Here is a 20,420-nt window from a genome sequence, read left to right on the forward strand (position 1 = left end):
AATGACATATAAGTATTATTTGGAGCTGACAGAACAAGATGAAAACACCAGGGTACTGCACTGAGGTCTGTCACAGTCGGGGATTGATTCATCTATCAGGGATTGAGCGGAAACTAGACATGACAGACAATGCCTGTCTGACTATATGGTTCAACCGCTAAGACAGCCCTTTGTCTGTCTTAAAAAGAATGTGTTTTGGTTAGTCTGCTCTGAGGTTATGGAGGACACAGAGCAAGGAAGCACTGAACAAGGGAGTAATGAAGCGTGCTCACACCTGAAAAACAAGTACAGCTTGTTAGGAGTGCGAATGTAATGTAAACCTGCTGAAGGAGAAAGGACCTCTGGATGCATTTATTGTGAAAAAGGAAGCATGTATTCATATCCAGCAGACATTAATGGCAGGAAAGCCATGCATACCAAAATTAATTAAGGTGAGGCTAGGCTGGATTCAAAGACATCCTGGTCTGAAATGCCTCAGAGCGCAGCGGAATAAAAGTGTGTGAAAGGATGCAGAAGTATGAAAGTGGAACATGAAGAAATGTTCAGGATGATTGTGAGTTACAGTCAAATGCATACATGCTTTGTCTTCATGTGTGGCCTGATACACTCAGTTGTAAACTAATAAAAATGCATTCAAACATAACAGTCCTGCCCAAAATCTTATCTTCATGAAGGTTATGGTATTCGGCATTTGTTTCAAATACCTCAGAGAACTGTTGATTCGATTGTGTTTTTGGAGGCTGTGGCTTGTAGCGCTATTGAATCGTACTGTGTCGTACTGGCACGTGTTTCTAGTATTTTAACCGCCCTATGTATATTTAACTGACACAGTCATACAGTTGAATTTTCATAAGCATTATAACAGTCATGAAGGGGGATTTAGTGCAGGACTGTTATATTAGAATGCATTTGTTTTCAAGACTGTGTCTGATTATTTGGCAAGTGAGTGTATACTGACTGGAAACTAGACAAAGCCTATTTATGGGTTTTGTTCAACAGTAGAGAGCCATCGAAACAGCTGAAAATAGCAGATAGCTTTTCTTATTGTAGTCATGCTAGCTTTAATGTTTGTATGGTAATACGGCCTGGGTAATTTTGGGCAACTGTGCAGGAATGCAATTCAAACTTTCTCCTCCTACTCGCTTCCACTGTTGTCCCTGCTCCTTGTTGCTACTGCCAAACAAACAAAAACATTTGCCGATTTCTTTCTAACAGCAGATTTACTGTATGTATTGTCTTTCCAGCTGAGATAAATACAGGAGTATGATTGGAGCCTTTGAAACTAATTTGTTTGTTTATCCACAGCAGGGTGAGTTGGAAGTAATTGATTGAAACCTCCTCTAGTTGTAGCCACTTTAGCAGCGCAACCATATACGTAGGTGTGATTATCTTAAAGCAGCCATTTTGACTAAGTGCATCTTGACCTTATATTTAGTCTGCATTCCTGTTTTAAAATAGCAGATTTTTAAAACACCAACCACACTAGAAACTAAACACAATCCAAATAATACTATGTGATTATAGCCACAGTGAAGGGAGGTGTTCACAATACTAGAACTTGCAGCCAACTTTCGCAAAACAGCTGTTTTTTAGATCAATGTTATTATGTGCTGTGCCTGTTTTTCGTGTCATTCCAGTTATATAGAAGAAAATAAGACTCACATTTAGGAGTAAAGATCCTTACTTTGAATTCTGCACTTGTGAAAGGATACAAGGAGTTAAAGCCCATGCAGTGTCATTGTGTGTTGAACACTTGCTACTTGTGATCAGACATGATTCACTGAAACATCTACCAGGCATCAAGCTTCATATACGTCACTGTGCAACCACATTAGCTTTAAGATGTTTTGAAATGTGGCCCTTGTGCGACTGCATCAGCTGTCCAGTCAGGAGGAAACCGTGCATGGCAACCAACATATGTTTTCATTTGAATTCATGACACACTGGCTTTCACTTATTGGCTTTCAAGGCAAAAATCATCCGATTCTACATGCAGCAATTACTCACTGGCATTCTGTCCTGTCAGCTGGCAGCAATACAGTGTTTGTCTCCTGTATGGATGTAGGCGACTTCACCTTCACATCAGCTTTGTGTTTTGACAGCGTCTTGTGTGTTTTGATGCGGTCCCGAGTGTGATGTGAATTTGAATGTGATGTGTACAAAGACTCGCCTGTCAGGGAGAGAATGATGCAGACTGGCAGAGAGATGATTTAAGTCTACCATTCCCTTTCAAGTCAGCTCTTGAATCTAACACAGGCGCGCTCACTTGTACATGGTCCTTGAGCGAGTGGACGCTCGGATGCTCATTGCATTGAATTAACACAGTCTCCACCTAAAGTCGCCACACTGCGGGTTTGCTGACTGACAGATGCATCATTTATGCCAGCCTTGTTACATTGGGGAAATTTTTAAACGTTTGTTAATTTTCTGAAAATACAACCACACATGTAAGTTAGACAGTTTATACCCAGATTCACCCCTCAGGTATATACTGTAGTTCAGACCTCTCTGGGTGTTTTCTTGCAGAGCCCATTTCATCAAGTCCGAACGTTGCATACTTGATATTGATATAACACTTTGAGTGTCCTCAACCCGTCTTCTTTTGTAGTGATTGTCAGTTAACTAGTCAGTTTGCAGGTGTATTACCACCACCTACCGACCTGAAGTGTGGATGAGTCACCATAATTATTTTAATGCTCCGTGATCTGACACAACATCCTGTGGTGTGTTGCACTATTATTTTCAAATCTAGTAGTGTGTACAAGTGTGCAAAGAGATTTTCTGTGAAGTTTCTCCTTAAGTGTATCATGCAACCTAGTTTCAAAATTGAATAGGATTTCACACTGCTGTACTCTGAGCCCAGCTTAAGACATTCATTTTTTAATGATTTACACAAACTAAACACGGGAAATAAATCATGGATACAGTAGCAGAATTTTGATACAAGAACTTGAAGGCTAGGACAGCATCTACGACTGTACACTACAAGAATTTTTATTTACTTTGACATATTTAATTGAGTAACATAAAGCACCATTTAATAGCACCCATTACAACAAGCCAAAGAACAACCGTCAAGACCGACACTTTGCAGCAAACTCACAAAAAGCCACCTCTGAGTTGCTTTCATTTTAACCTTAAATGCTGGAAGCCACCAGCTGTGTGGGCACTCAAAACAGAAATACATATCGACTTACTTTATGTGCACTGGCCTGCTCCTTTTGCTCAGTGTATTACCACGGGTCAAAAAGCCAATTTTTCTTTTGTGGTTTGGTGGCTCAATGTGGGCGCATGAGCACAAAAGATCTCTCTTCTCTGAATAAGCTTGGATATCTGGTATTTATTTACCCTGTTCTTTTTTCCTCACTGACGTAGTTCCGTCGATTTGGATGACAGGGGTTGGAGGGAAAAAAAGATGACCGTCAGAAAGGAAGGGTATAGATCAGAGTTTCTCTTTGACAGTCCCCAGTTTAAGTTAAGCATTAAAGCCTGCTGCGTACCACTATGCTCTCACCTCTTTAAAAATTCTTATTTATATGGACATTGGCCTTAAAGCATAACCTTGGTATTTTTGAACCTGGGCCTTATTTTCTGAAGTATTTGAACCCTAATGATTGAAGTCATTGAAGTCAGTCAGTCAGTATACCCAGAAGCTTCAAAATGGCTGCAATGAAATCCTGCAGGGCAGCTGGTTATCTGTGACAAATTACATCCACTAAAACTGACTGCTTTTGCCTCCGATTGATTTAGTTAATACATTGTACACTCTTCTGTCTTATGAAATGCTTGCTTTGACTCACATGCTTTTGTGAGCACTGATGCAAGGTCTATAAAATAACTTTACCTCCACTCTAAACCACTTTTTTCTTCAGTTAAAGACTCTTTGGTGTAGGATTTCTTCTCCTATTCAATAGGCCATTGTCATCCTGGTCAACAGCATACCGGGTGTTTTCATCCACTTATAGCACAGCTAGCCACTGACTGCTTAATTGCAACCATGTCTGTGTAAGACAGTCTATGAAAGCTTTGAAGAGTAGAACATTTTCTTTCAACAATTCAAATGCCAACCATTATTTGTTAAATCTTTTATGCAACATCAAGCTCCGCTTTCCCAGATGACTTCCTCTGTTGTCTTCTGCAAAGACTCACCTCCGGCAAGTTTTAGAGCAAAAGTTATCCCACAGCAAGACTTCTTTTTCACGTTAGAGACATGTCAATCTCTGTAGCATTTCCAGAATCTTGTCTGTCATTTATAAAAATGATCTGAGCCTGTTAGTGTTAAAACAAGCAATTTTTTTTGGATGTGATTTGACGCAGAATGCTAGCTGCCCCACAGGATTGCAGCTGATACCATTGTTCTTTCCGTGTATATTGTTTTAGCTCATAGGTGGACCAAATGCAGATTTTCATCCCTGTCAGTCATTTACACTCACATACATCGTTCACATTTCCCTAATTCCCCAAATCCTAAACATCTTAATTAATCTTGAAATGACTAGAACCTTGACTGCCTCAAATGTAAACAATAGCCAGTGCGCCGTTAGCACAGTTGGTGCGTGTAGGTGGTTCAGTGTGTTGTGTTTTAGTCTCTTCGTTTGTTCACCATATCTCTTGATAGAGGAACCTAACAAGAGATATTAGAGGAAGCAACATACTCTTCCTCCATTTTTTTAGGCTACCTTTCCTGGGCAGCAGCTGTGCTGTGCTTCCAACCTGTAACACATACATACAGGAGTGCTTACAAGCAGAGACACAAACAAACACTCCACAGACACCTGACTGACATCAACCATGAATTGGTCAAGGTTACAATTTTTAGACAGTGTTCTGTGCATTACGTCTGATGTCTGCTATCAAGCCATTACTGAAACACATTATGTAGCACTTGTCACTGGACCTATGTGTAAAACAATTGTAGTTTTAAAATATGCATCAAAGTATACAATCTCTGCATGTAGGCAAATGGCATTTATTGTGAAATTTTAATTTAATGAAATGTAATAGATTCATTTTATGTTATGCCATGCAGGTACAATAGATGTGAAATCTTTAAACATATAAAATATTATAGCTCCATATAAGGCTTTGCATGGGCTGTGTAAAGAACTGCTGGTTTACATGTAATTCATTTTTTACTTATTTGTCAATTTTGGAACAGGACTGGAATCTTAACTTTAGCCTAAAGTCACTGGCAGTATTTTGAACCGTAAACCGTCATTCCTCCCCAGTGCACCTATGATCTGCAGCCTGGTTCAGGAGTTCACCATATCTGTTGCTTAGTTGATGCTGCTGCTGTTGATGTGATAAGTCTGTCTAGCAATACTGTCTGGATGTTTCTGCCCTGTTGGTTTCAGGGAATTATTTGTCCGTTGGATTGCTGCATATCTGCTGTTGCCTGTGTAGCAACTGATATTTATTTGGAATCCAGAGTTACTATGGTTATCACTCAGTGATAGTGCCTTTCTGATTATAGTGCACAACATAACATTGATAAGTCAAAGGATTTGACTGCTTAAGCTCACTCACATTTGATAACACAGTTTTCATGTGAAAGCATTTTGGTTTAATGCATCTGTGTCCACAACAGGTGATAAAACAACAGGAACTGAATACATTTTCTTCTTCCCCTCTTAAAGTTAAAGCTTTGTTCTCCAGCCCCCTGCTCCCGGTTATTACTCATACTGTTTCAATAGAACGGAACACACATTTTGTCCTTTTGTTGTTTTTGCACTGTTGGCCAACTGAACACTTAATTTGACTGTGGCCCACACAGTCACCTCTCCCTGAGTGGTTAGCAAGGTGTTGTAGCCAGTGATACAAAGAGAGGTGGACAGAAATCTCTTGAGGGAGAAGAGGAGGGCAAACTAGCATGACACATCACACCACAACGTTTGTAATGGAACACCTCAGTTCATATGCACATGAAATCATAAGATGCAAAATCAATGTCTATCAAACTGATAGTCGTCTGAAAACCAAACAGATTATAATTGTCTCCATATTAGTTGATAAAAGTGGAGACTAGTAAAAAATCTTTAATAATAAAATATGTCATTTTGTTCATTGCAGGACTGGTGATTTACTTCTGATTTGTGCTGTGTGGAGCAATGTTGGCAACATAGAGTGTTCTGAACAAACTGAAGTGATTGAGTAACTGATAGTGATTCAGGTCCAACTGGCTCTGTTTACATGTTGTGTCATTTCCCCCTCCTGCTGATTTCCACCTGCTTTCAAAGATGTGCTCGGGGAATTGACTTCCTCTGGTCACCTTACCTGTTTCCAAACAAACTGTATGGAGATTTATTCGTGGATCAAAAGGCTATAAACTTTACCTGTGATTTTTAGTGCACATTGGGAAATAACTCACCAAGGAGTTGCAAAAATAGTGCAGAGAAACAGAAGAAAACACTGCAGAATATGGACATTATAACACAGTTTTAACACAGTTTTAACTTTCATATTTAAGCTTTTGAGAACCCAATTGGGACTTAAGTGGTGTGCTGTTTCAAATAAGTACAGTCAAACCAAAAATCCAAAAGCAATTTAAAATACAGCTATTTCTGAGATGGATGTTTTTGTGATAACACAGAGCAGAGCCATGCGCGCAGGGCCTCTCACCTGTACTTACATGGACATGTCCCCAGGAACTTGAATTGCCCAAGATGACAGGAGAGGCAAAGTGAGGGAAGTGTCAGCAGTCATTAAACAGTTCAACACACTTTTTTATTTATTTTTTAAATCCAGTCATCCTTCATAATGGTATTTGACAATGCGCCACCTGCCTGCTTATACAACGGCAGACATTTTTGTATCATTATTGTGGAAATTCAGATTGTTTGCTATCTCTGTTAATACAGGTAACCCCATACAGAACTGAAAGTAGAATATAAGATCAAGGCCAGGGGAAGGTTTTATACAGACAAACTAAATGGATGAAATAGCCCTTTGTCCTATAGTATGAGTTTAAATGTTTATTGGTCATACAACGGTATGTTTGTCATGTGTTCCTTTTATCCATCAAGTAGTTAAACATAATGACGTATTTACTCTTGTATCTTGCATCCAGCATGCTGACTACGAGATCTGGCTTTTTTCTCCCCCAAAAAGAAAGAAAGAAAGGTTTCTGTACATTACGTCACACCACATTTTACATTCTGAAATATTCCTTTTCGTATTTCTGATCTATTAAAGCAAATTTTCCTTCTGCATCTTTTTCCACTTATCTCTTTGCTATGCCAGGTTTTTGTTGTTAATAGAAAACTAATGAAACCAAGATGCTGGCAGCCATAGTGTTTCACCACTTTGGAACTTGCAGATGTTGACGATGACTTTTCACCATGAAATTTTGAGTTCTGACATCCTGTCTGTTGAATGCAGTGTGTGTAATAGTCCTTCACAAAGACTGTTACCTGTAAATCTAAATTTGCACCTTTTTTGTCAGTGTCGTGCTGATATACGTATAATGTACTACTGTACACTTCCTTGACTCTGTGATGTCATCAGACTGGGACGACCAGGGGTGGACTGTTACTGTCAGCATGAGAGTGGAGCAGCTGTTCTTCAACTGCAGTTCCTCATCAATGAGGTAAGCGAGAATCCATTACGATACATATAAGTGTCTTTAACCTTTTGTGTTTTGCTCATCATTGAACTGATGAGTATAGTATACGCACTGGTACTATCTGAAATAAATGAGAGAAAACGGGGTGAATGTAGCAGCTCTTCAAGGCCGATAAGCCCAAATTACTAACATGCAGCGTATGTTGTTAGTACTCTGGACTTCTCTCCTGTATCCTGTAGTATTTGGCTCCAAGCAGCAGAGCCAAGGTTGAAGTTCTGGAAGTTAATAGTTGGAGCTGCTGCAATGTTGTTGGTTTGTCCCACCAAACTTACCTCTGCTGACCAGGAACACCTCATAAGCCATGCTGTTTCTGAGACACTCCCACCCATTTGGTCGACCCAGGTTTGTGATAGTAATGATGAGGAAGGGCCCAAAACATATATATAATCCAAAGAAAATAGCAATTGTAGAACTGAGAAAAAAACAAAACAAAAAAAACTAAATAATTTAACACAAAAACACAAGTAACAGAAAAAAACAGGAAATATCGATGTGAAAATCCAGAGGCATACTGACAAACAACTGGGAATAAATTCAGCACAAAAAAAACTAACAAAAAAATAAATAAATCAGACGGTAAAATCACAAGTGAAGCAAAATAGCAAAATAACTGAAAGACCCAGGGACAAGGAGCATTTCAAATTAAAACAAAAAAACAGAGAAAACGTCTTTTAGACGGCAGAATGTATAAGAGTATGAGAAAACCCAAACTGAATAAAAATGTCAATATAACTGAAAAAGTCCAAAACAGAAAAACTAAGAAAATCCAGAACTCAGTAACATGACATTGTTAAAGTCACTCTCCCATAGTGAGTGCCTACAAGAAATGACTGCTCACTTACTGCCTAATATATCCCATCCAGCTTCAGTACCAGATAATCAATGGAAATTCATCAGTACAACTTCATCTGTGAGTGGTCATAATGGTTTAGCTCATTGGTTTATATTGTCTGTTCTCAATGGGGTACATTAGACAAAAATCAATATCACTGAAGAGAAGCCTGTCTAAAAGTTGTATTAGTAAAAAAAGATGTCACCTGTTGGAAGACACTTTGTGTGGCTAGAGTAGCATTGTTACTAGGAAATGGAGATGAAGGGAACAGTAATCTTGAAAATGGAAGCTTTATTGGAGTACCTTGGGTACCATATTATGTTACTGGATAAAGGACAAATTGGATTATGCACCACTGGTAATGCACTCGAGTGTGGATGACTTCAGTGTCCAGTGGAGTCAATTGCAAAAGTCTTTTTTTTTATTATTATTAATAGAAATCTCAGTCTGGAAAAGTATATGATGGCGTATATTAATAAACAGTTTATAGCATCCAGTCTTGTGGAGTACTATCAGTTAATATCTCTCAGTGTTTTTGTCTGAAATTGTTGGTGACATTAATTTAGCTATACTAAACATATTTCTTTTGATACAGAACCGCAGGAGACAAAACACTATGTAATTAGCTATTTTAATTAAGGGATCATTACAGAGAAGTTTTTTCTTCTTTGCCTCTTAAACCATTTTCTCTTATGGCTCACTTTTCTTCTGATAGACCAGTAGTGTGTGGGCAGACACATAGCAGTCCTCTGTGTCAAGTAGTTGATAGGATTTTAACAGCAGTTTGATATCTAGTTTGCGTGCTAGAAAAATACTGTAGGTGTATTGGGGGGGAAAAGGGGTTATTAGGTTCGAGCAAAAGCCGGGTCATGCAAGTCTCAAACATAAAGCTGTCTCTCATCCGTCTTCTCCTTTTTTCTGATGTAATCACTCCTCTCTTCCTCCTCTACCCTCTCTTTGCTTTATTCCTTTACCCAGTCAATTTCCTTTTAAGCCCACTGGCTCTTTCAGCCCACTTCTCCATTGCTCATTGGCCTACTTATGATGTGTCTGAGGCAAATGGAGGTGGATGTGTCTGAAGAGGAGTGTGTGTTTTTGTGTGACAGGTATTTTCAATGTGCATGTAACTATGTTTGTGTATAAGCACCCAAAGGTTTGTGTAAGAGTTTAACATCGTGTATCTATTTGAGAGCATGCATGCCACAGTATTATCTGGGTTCAAGTATATCTTGTTAAGTAAGTGGACTTGTAGATGCATGCATCTGTGTTTGAGTGACTGTGTATGTACTGTGTGTTTTTATGCATGTGCAGCCCTGACACAATTTCGTTTTGTTTTGTGCATATTTGTTTATCATCAGAGTCAGACTAGAATTGAAATTTGGCCCAGTCTTTTTTCAGGACCATTTAATTTTTTCACAACATGCACACCACAGTGTCAGTATTCATAACATGTGTGGGCTAAACAGTAGATATTAAATGGCAGTGCCACAATGTTTCAGAACAATGGACTGTGCTGTTCATACATAATTAAGAAAACATTCACCTCACCACAACATAATAAAAATGACCAAATCAGTAAGTCAGCTAAATTGTACAAAAATCTCCACTTCTGAAATGCTCCTGGTATTGTATCAGTCCATCCAGGGGATGGAACAAAATCACATCACAGCCAGAACATTTCACTGCTACCTGGTTATACGTAGCCTATTTAGGGCCATGTGACCGCAACTGTTGGTTGCTGATGGCCTTGCAGCCAAATTGGTACGTCATTCCATCTAGACCTCAGAATCACACCTCACCTCTTTGCTGATGAAGTGGTCCAGCTGGTTTCATTAGACTGTGATCTTCAGCATGCACTGGGACTATTATGAACTGTTATGGTGGAGATTGATTTATGATGTATGGTCATGAACTTTGTGTTGCGACCAAATCAATGGCATTGCGGTTAGTTTCCTCCATAGTGTGGTTCGATTCAGCCTTAGACATAGAATAAGGAGCTTAATGTGGAGCCGCTGTTCCTTTGTGTCAAAAGGGGCCAGTTGAGGTGGCCCGGGCTTTTAAGAAAGATGCCTCCTGAGCCAGCTAGGAGGAGATTACATACCTTGACGTGCCGAGGAATACCTTTGGGATACCTCATGGGGATTTAGATTGTCTTTCTCTCTACATTAGTCCCCATATTAATGTGCATGGATGCATATGGTGCATAGGCACACACACTCCCCACTGATTTCTATTTTGTATTCTCAGAGTGTCTGTAGGTCTTCCCATTGTTTGACAGAGTGGCTATTAGCAGTGCTGTTTGTCAAAGCCCTCTCTCTGATTCAGTGTGTGGGCTGTTGGTTGCCCTGTTAATGGTTGGCTTGCATATTCAGACTGGCCTCTTGACATTCAGTGAGGTGTAATGACTTATTCCTATTAGAAATACAAACGCACAAAAGAGACCACTTCTTGCATGTCCCTGTGAGTGGTGTGCTTTTGCATGCATTAAGAACATCTATCCTTTCTCTATCACACAGATCACGCAATTTAACATATTTATTTGTCAAGTGTCTTATTATATAGTCATAATCTCATACCATGTCATCCTCATAAGCCTCTCATTCTCTAGTTGAAGAAGAAAATTATATTTTTTTTGTCACTGTCAGTGGAGGGTGTGAAGAGGCTAATTAATGTGTTTGTTTCCCTATTCTGAATTTCATTATTTTGCTTGATGAATAATACATATGAAGAGGCTGAGAGGGTTGCTTAAGGGTGGTGTCAGACGAGGTTTGGTGGTGGAGTGAAGGTGGAGAACTGTTCAGAGAAGGAAAAGGTGAGGAGACCTGTGCTGAGGGCTGGATCCAACCATGGGTCATGGCACTGTATATCTAAAACAAGATGCATAGTCTTTTGTTTAGTGGCAAATTATATTTTTTTAAAACAAATGGAACATGGAAAGAATTCCTCGAATTATACAAATCTTAATGGCTTGTCTCTCAGTAGAAATAAAAATGTTCATGTATGTGTCAAGTGCTGTTGAATACCACATCTAAAACACACAACATGATATGAATTGAAAGGTGTCAGACAGATTATGTGCCCTGCCTAAACTGCTGTTTTTCTCTGCTGGATGCTTTGATCATTTTAGTTTTATTCAACCCCTCAGGCAGTTCCTCTAAGTACCAAGCCACGTTTTAGCTGACATATCGATTAATTAAGAAATGGCGGTTATCGTGATGAGTTTTTAATAAGACATTTCTTTTCATTGACCAAATCAATACCGAAGTACACAGTATTAGGGTTTGAAAGCATTCTTTGTATTACTGAATACATCTCGCATTTTAGCTTTTTGAAAGAAATGTAGAGAAAACTATCAACCTACTAACTGCAATGCCAATTTTCTCAAGGCCCAGCTGATTTAACCCCTACTGTGCTTTGTACCTGTTCCGGTCTCCTTGCATTTGTTGCTATAAAGACTTTCACCGTGCTGTTCTTTTTTTCTTCCCGTCTTTTATGATTTCTTCATTAGCTGCTGCTCTACCTCCTTTACTCCAGTTCAATCTCCTCCTCTGCCTTCTGCCTTTTTGGCTTTGTCAACACGTGAAAAAATGCACCTCCATAAGGAAAAGATCTTCAGAAATATCATGTGACAGTTGTAAGGTGGTTAATGGGGCTTTAGAATTAGTCGAGAATGTAGGTTCATATTATCTCTATTTAGATCCATAATGTCGCACATGGCTCATTAAATCACTAAATGTTTAAACCAATGTCTGCCAGAGTTTTAATGACCTGTTAGCTAGTTTACCCTGACAAAAGGAGGAATTTATGCAAAGTTAAAATACAATGCAATACTAAGTTGCAGTTGCAGAAATACTATCTTATGAAATGAATCTGAGTTGCAGTAAGTCTCATTACTTCAAAGGAAATGACTACAAGTGGAAGGCTATTTGTAGGCTACCTAAGTAAACACAAAATAATAAGATCAGATGACATAATGATACAACGTTAAAGTCATCATGATCTCCAGGAATCAACGTGATCCAAAATAAATTATAAAAAGAATAGATGAGGCAGTTCTATTTGAAAGAATTAGTGACACAAACCCACACACAGACATTGTTATTGAACTTATATGCACGCAAATTAGCTTTTTATAAGATGGTGCCCTCCCCGCTGCTACCACCCACCCAAATTATCAGCACATTTAATCGGATTGGAAACACTCAAAAAAAAAAACACCTTAATTTGAAGATAGTGTGGTAGGAAATATGGAGTACAATTATATGGGAAATTAATGATTCTACCATTATAAAAATGTTTTAATCTCACTGGGGTGCAGTTATATTGCATAGGAAAAAAAACATACAAGTCCAAATGAAAGGAAAACTCTTGGAAAGAATAAGAAATAAAATGATATACAGCATTTGACAAAATAGTTTTGCCAGGTTATCCTCTGCTCATCCCCCATCAGGCAGATATAACACGAATAAGGTGAATTATAACATTTTCTGTATGTGGAGATACGGCATCAAACACAGTGATAGGCAGTGGGTGGAAAAGGTTCAAATAATGATGTTCCTTGCTATCTGTTGATTTTTGTATAGTACATTTCTGTGTCAAGTGACATGTAAAAGTCACAACACTGTAAAGTTGAGGTTCATTTTTAACCTTCATGTTTTGCGACGCTAAGTCATCTGATTGTCTCACTGTAATTCATAAAAAGTAATCACATTTATATCTTATTTCGAAAAGCTGCAGAAAATACAATTAATTTTTCTATATACACAGACGGAGTAGAAAATATGTAAATCAGAAGGCAGGAATGTTTTCATCCTCCCTTGCACAGTACAATGCAGTCTTGAATCCCATGATTAAGTTTGTAATCTAAAGCCAAATTCTCCCTAGGCTCCAGTCTTTACAGTGACGCCCTGGTAGCAAAGCCACACAGGGAATTTCACAGTAATTACAATTCTCTTCAGAAGTAAAACACCAATGAGGTCACCAGCTCATGTCATCTGGAAATAATTTATGCTCCTTTAACCCTTTCCATCCAGTATCATATAATGCCCACGTGTTTTTTTCACAGCCAAGACAGTCTGAGGTCACACATTTAAGTTTTTTTAATTTACTGTATCTGATACAGTAACAGGTGCCTTAATGTTGATATATAATTTTAGAAGAGCTTTTCTGATTCTGATTTCCAAACTGCAGTTGAGAGGAATGTACAGACATTTGAGTCGTGCGTCTCTTGAGTTCCTTTTCATACAATATATGAATTTTCAATACATTACGTACTGGATTATATTAGAAATACTGCAAATGCTGTGCCCGAGATAATTTTTTTAATGTTATTAGGACTGAAGGCACTTGGGTTGAATCCAAAAGGCAAGATATCCTCTGCATCCACATAACAATTCCATACTGATGTCCTTGTTTTTTGTCCTATAGGGGGCGTTGGTCACAGCCTGTGCAGATGACACGCTACACTTGTGGAATCTGCGCCAAAGGCGGCCGGCGATCCTGCATTCACTGAAATTCAACAGAGAGAGGTAAGCCTAGATTATACCCTCTCAACTGTGACATCATCATCAAGAAGCACAGTGCGATCACAGGTCTCGGTCATAGACAATATAAATATGGATGGCTTTGCTCCACTTCTTTGCATTGGCCAAACTGATGCTATTTTCCCGGGGATACGGGTGGTGCCATCTTGTGACTTGGAGCCAGAATCCGTGCAGTATGGTCCAAGAGTGGAGCCACGTGGAGCCGCGATATCGATGACCCAACCATACTTCTGCCAAACTCACTCGCGTTTTCGTTTAATTAATACTACACTCTATTCTACCTCCACCAGTTACAAGGGAATGTTGGAATATACACGTGTACTTATTTTTAAAAACTGTTTTTACAACTCTCATGCTCCCATGGACCGCTTTACGGAGTAGTTGGCATGGCAACTGGTGGTCGCCATTATGTCATGTTATGTCATGTTATGACATGTTATGACATCCCGTTTCTATAGCGTCAAATAACTAAAATGAAACTTATACAAAAAATTATATAAAACTACTTGAAATGACAGAAATTTTAGTGTTTTAGTTCGCCCCAAGTCCCATCCACTAACATGGAGGAGGTGGAGCTTATGACTTATACTGCAGCCAGTCACCAGGGGGAGCTCTACTTGCTTTGGGTTCACTTTTGAGGAGCTGTTCCGCTGTCCATCTTTATACAGTCTGTGGTCTAGGCCAGGAACTCTGTTCTGCCTCTGACCTTGATCCCTTTTCACCCTAACCCAGACGAGACTTGCCGGCTGAAAGCTCTGGTCAGTCTCAAGTTAGGGCTCCTTCTGCACTGTGTGACACCAGACACATTTACCATCACAGGCATGAGAGCTGACTTCCCATCAGCCAAAGCCAAAACCTTCAACATGTCCCCCCCTAAACTGGGCTGCAACAACTTACTACTAAATAATTTTACTTCTGCCATTGACCATTCAAACTTAAATTTAAACAATTTCTCACAGCAACATATTACATAACATAAAATCTATGAATTAAGAAACCCATTTAGACTTTGACTTTTGCCTAATGAAACTATTCATCACATAGGGTAAGATTTATGCAGTGTATACCTAATTAGCACATCTGTATCTGCATAAACTTGTTTACACTGAGTTATTGTGTAGCTTTAATGGAAATCTAACTTGGAAATTCCTTTTAAGTTGCAAATGGAGAGTGTCTTATGTTTAGAAGAAGACTTGTTTGTATGGTAATGCCACCGTCTCCCTCTCTGTTGTGTGTTGCTCTTAAATGTTGAACATTCTTACATTATTCCGACCAGGAATGTATTTTATCCATTCCTATCCTCTTTTCCATGTATCATTCTTTATTTATTTCTCTGACATACCTCTTCCCTGTCTAGATGAAGGGGCACCACACCCTCAGTAAGCAAGTTTCTTTCTGTCTCAACCAGTGCTTTATTTAAGCCCATGTGGAAAAGAGTCTGAGGGATGAGGTGGTAAGCTACACTTTCGATTCCTGACTCTTTCCATTCCCAACAGCAGGAGCGCATTGTCTGCTCTCCACTATGAAAGTTTAATGGCAAACAATGGAATCGTAATGCTGATGCTTCATTTTAGAAACCTCTTCCGTGTTTGGCAAAACACTTTGAGCCTCTGGCTCGGTTAAGAAAAACAATGCCTTTGTTTGACTCAAATGGGCACAATATTCCACTAATCTACTGCAGTTGTTTAACTACCCAGAACATACCTGCAGTCCATCATTTCTGCCTTTCAAGTCAAGGTAGCAGAGTAGAGTTCTCTAGAGTTCTTCTTTGCCATAACAGTACATCCACATTTAAATTTGATACACACACTAGTGTACTATTGTCAGGACTATAGATCCCTCTAGGAAGGCTTTGTCTGCATGCAAAAAACAATGAGGTGTGTGGTACAGTATGTCTACAATCCCTCAGCCACACTATTTCAGCTTTCTCCAACGAACAGAAGCCACACCAGTGGTAAAACCGCGTTTGTTCTGATTTTCATCATACTGTTTGGACTGTAATCCTCCATCTGAAGGCTTTTTGTTTTTTATCTGGAGTATCAGAAATGTTTCTACGATGCTCTGACTTTGTGAATTCATAAAACCCTAGTTACATTCACTACAAAATCAATTTCAATTTCCTCAACTCCTAGTTCCTCTAAGCTAAACTTTGTCTCTGGTAAACCAGTCATTGCTGGTTGACTTATATCACAGTAGTATGCCATTGTAGGAATGTCACCACAGACAACAGAGAGATTATCTAAACTGGTCAATCACGTGAAGAAAGCCTTGTACATCCCAATCCCAACTATATCTGTATTCCTGTTCTTTTGCTGTATACCCTGTGCTACATTATAAAACAGATCAGATTGACATGATGAGATTTTCTGTTTTCATTTTCTGTTTTAATTCATGCCTTCTGTCTGTGTGCAAGAAAAACATCTTTTGATTATGATGAAAAGATGACTTCGACCTCTCTGTCATGGGCAAGGACATTTAATGAACACGACTGCATCCCTACTGAATGTAATGGAAAATAATGTTAATCTGAAAAGTATGAGGCACACTGTTTTTTTTTTCCTCCAAAGTTTTCTTTGGCCAGAACAAGGCAGGGTCAGTGTCAATACACTTTTGATGAGTGTAAGTCAAGCAAACTCACTCTGCTTGCTATATTACAAGTCACGAACTTTGTCTGAGTCATTGGACATGTTTTGTTTTTTTTGTTTTTGCTTTCCTTCAAGAGAGCAATAAGCTTTCTCACAGAGATAGAAAAATCTCAGTCCTACTATAAAAAAAAAATCACATCATGAAGCTCAATTCAAGACTTACATCACAACAGAGACCTAATTGATGATTGGATGGAAGTGTTTGTTTCATCCATACAGTCGTGTTTCAAAGGAAACATGACTAAAGGAAACATATATTGAAAAGTTTTGGGTTTCGTTGTTCAAGAAGTGACAGCTGGTTTGCTTTCAGTTTTCCAGTTATGAAAAAAAAAACTGTGCTGGAGCCATTTCACAGGAAGGGCATCAGAGTGCTGTTTTGTGAATGATCTGATCATTTTGGCTATTGTGAAAGCTTCTCACCACATGATGGTACTTCTGCAGGACTTGTCAACACTGGACGTTGACATACACTGTCAGATTATCTCTCCTCTTCCTAGTCAACTACATATCTGCAAGATATAGGTGCTACACTCTCCACTGTCATATGTCGAGCCTCACAAGGTTGTGTCAGTGCTTTTGGCGATGCAGTTGCTGGGAATGATGTTTCTAAATCATGTGGTCATCCCCCTGGGACTATTTCACATGTAGGAAATCTGTAGAGGAATGATTCAGTCTTGATTTGTGGGAGAGAGAGAGACCCTGTCATTTTTCATCAACAGTCCGGAGCTGATCTTGGTGCTGAATGTGTTAAAACACTTCACTACGCATGTTGTATTGAGAACAGACAACAGGATGGCAGCTGCATCCAGCAACTGACAGGACGGCAAGCACCCAGTTGCTGGAAGTAGCCAGAAATCTCCTGTCACGGTCTCAGGCACTCAACGATGTGTGGCCGCAAAAATCGGATTCTAGTATCTCCTATGTATACACAGTAACTTGGTAGTTTTCCTGTGTTAAACACCTTTTTTTTTTGTTTGTTTGTTTTTTTTTGTTTTTTTTTTTGTTTTGAGCCAACAAATCATTTGACAGACATTTTCATGATCCGCTTCGCAGAGCCTTTAATCCTGAGTTTAAAGCTAACGCCATTCTGGTTGGGGACACTGTGAATTTGGACTAATGGATAGCAGCAACGTGTAACAGAACAGAAATATAATATAATATATAAGTTTTCCCTTGATTATAGATATTGCTTTGTAACATCACCACATACCAGCCTCTATAAACCTGTCCATTTCAGTTGTCTCATAGCTCAGAAGCTGTACCTAGCACTGTGTGTTACATATGCCCACACACACAGAGGTAAATGTTTGGAATAATGTTTCACTTCAAAGGTGTTGCCCTTTCAGTAGCTTTCTACCTGTCTTGTGGTGCGATAAGGTAGGAGGTAGAATCACTTGCTCTCAGCAGAAGAGCAGTGAATCATGCTCTAAGACAAAAGGAGAAAAAGGGCATCATGAGTCATCCTTCAGAGGCTGGGCAGTCGCTTTCCATTTAGCTCGGTGTCTCTAGGCTGAACCTCTGACAATTAGCACCCCAACACCCCAGCTGAATCCCACAAGAATAACGTATGAATCACGGGAAATTGTGGAGAGTATAATTTTGTGATGACTGTCAGCCAGCATCTCATGTCTGCCACAAAATGCATGCACAATACATGACACACTGTACAATTACTGCAGTTTTCTGCATACTAAAAAGAGTAATGTGAGCTAATGGAATCATCTGTCATTATAATTTATGCAGCATGTCTGTTGTTTACAGATACAGGATGTTGTTGTGGAATTTCTTAAGCAGCTGTGTCATGAGTCAAGCAGAGCAGATGGCAAGGTTGCCAGTTCCCCAGATGATGTCACCAATTCAATTAATCTCTACATCTGTTAACTTCATTACGGGTATTTGCTCCTCGGCTGGTCTTACACAGGCTGGTCAGCTGGCAGATAAAGTCATGTCTCTTCTTGTCTTCTTGGATCAATAATTATAAAGCGCTATGATGCTTGGTCTGACTGCCTGGAGTCAAAACTATGTCTTTGACTTTCCATAAATTGCCCTGTAGACCTCTGTTCATCTCTACTTAACTCTTTCCTTATCTTTTATTCCATTGAATTTTATTTCTTAAAATCTTGTCTTTGATATTTCCTGGGAGATTGTATGTGAATGATCAGTGCATAACAGAGATAATGAGTGAGAAGGATATATAATCACTTGAATGTTACTGCAGAAAAGTTTTTGTGAAATCTGGCAAATTGGATGCATTGCTATTAATGATTAATCCTGATGATACACAATTTGCACAATTATACTTGTTTGGGATGATTCTAAATAGATTTGTTTCCCATAATTTGTTTTTTATTTTATTATATATATATATTTTTTTTAAATGATTAGCCAATAATCAAGAAAGTCTGAATAAAAGGCCTTCTTAAACAAGGAAATTTGCAAATTTGGTGCCTGATATCTAAATGTTTGTTGTGAAAGACTGTTTTGGATAATCCACTGTTGCTCGCATAATATTTCTGCGCCCCCTGCCAGGTTGAATTTTGTCATCTCTTCAAGCCCCTAAAATCCTTATTGAATTGTCTGCCATCTCATTTGTCTTCTATCTAATAATCCTGCCGCTTGCTAGGTGGGTGGCTGTGGGGCTACAGCCCAATGATCCCCCATCGCTACAAGGTAATCAGCATGGGCAAGAGTGACTTACTGTGCTGTGCTGATCTTTATTCCCTCGTTAAGAAGCTTGCAAAGATGTTTCGTGCCATTGGCAGAACAATAATGGCTTAAGCAGCCCTGCATCATTATTATCTTATTTGCCACAATAATGAAAGTTGTGGAATAAGAATATGTTTTCTAGGCATTTAAAAACAGCAAAACATTCAGTTCTAAAAGGTGCTGTGAAAAGTCAGAGGAAATATGGTCTTAATAGACACAGAAAATATGCTCAATGAATATATTTTATTAAACTTGAGGTGTTTGGCTGACTACTAGCACCTTAAAGCAGGTATGATCGTATTAGAATAATTGTAGATTGTACTATTGTAGATTTGAAATTGCATATCAGTAAAGACCATGCAAAATGAACAGTATAGTGTGTGGAAAGTGTTCTGCATTTATTAATTGGGATTTAATAATATTTAAAGCTTTGAACAGAGGGAAAGCGAGTATTTGTTAGATGGTGAACCTGCTTATCCTTCACTGAAATGCAATTGCGAAATGTGACAAAACGCAGAAAAAGTTCAGGATTCTACTTCTGCCAGTTGTTTTGAAAGACCCTAGGTATTTATAGAGGCTTAAAACGCATTTACAGGCCTAGTGCAAAAGTTCTCAAACAAGAGAGATGCAGGAGTGGCAACACAAAGGGCAGAAAGAGCGAATATATGTAATAATACCTGCGTGAGGGGTACTGCATTGGAAAACACGACTGTGTTCTAAATTAAACTATGACACAGTATGAGTCAGGCCATGACATCTCTGAATGAGTCATGGTACAACTCCTGTGAAGAAGGGAAGTTGTTACCACTGAGCACCGGTTCAGTGAATGTTCTGACAGTGACACGGAGACTGTCTGTCGTGTAGAATCCATGTTGATAGTTACATAATGCAGCCACCATTGCTACACAATGATTTAATCACTTTGTCTGCTGTCCAGTCATTGTTCTGTTGCCTCCTACCTTTATGTAAATTTGATTGATTGGTTTAGATGGGGGCGGCACAGTGGCGTGGTGGTTAGCACTGATGCCTCACAGCAAGAAGGTTCGAATCCAGGCCGACTGGGGCCTTTCTAT

At 39.0% G+C, this 20,420-nt stretch overlaps 1 protein-coding gene across 1 annotated transcript in view; it reads left to right on the plus strand.

Moving 5' to 3' along the window:
* The window catches only part of stxbp5l (syntaxin binding protein 5L), a 130,212-nt gene that overhangs the window by 53,034 nt on the left and 56,758 nt on the right, over positions 1-20,420 (plus strand). The window contains exons 3-4 of the mRNA XM_084544728.1: positions 7,504-7,585; positions 13,881-13,981. Of these exons, the coding sequence (XP_084400854.1) occupies positions 7,504-7,585; positions 13,881-13,981 (183 nt within the window). The remainder of the gene's footprint in view (positions 1-7,503; positions 7,586-13,880; positions 13,982-20,420) is intronic.

Source organism: Chelon labrosus (assembly GCF_963514085.1).
Source record: "Chelon labrosus genome assembly, chromosome: 5".
NCBI classification, from domain to species: Eukaryota; Metazoa; Chordata; class Actinopteri; order Mugiliformes; family Mugilidae; genus Chelon; species Chelon labrosus.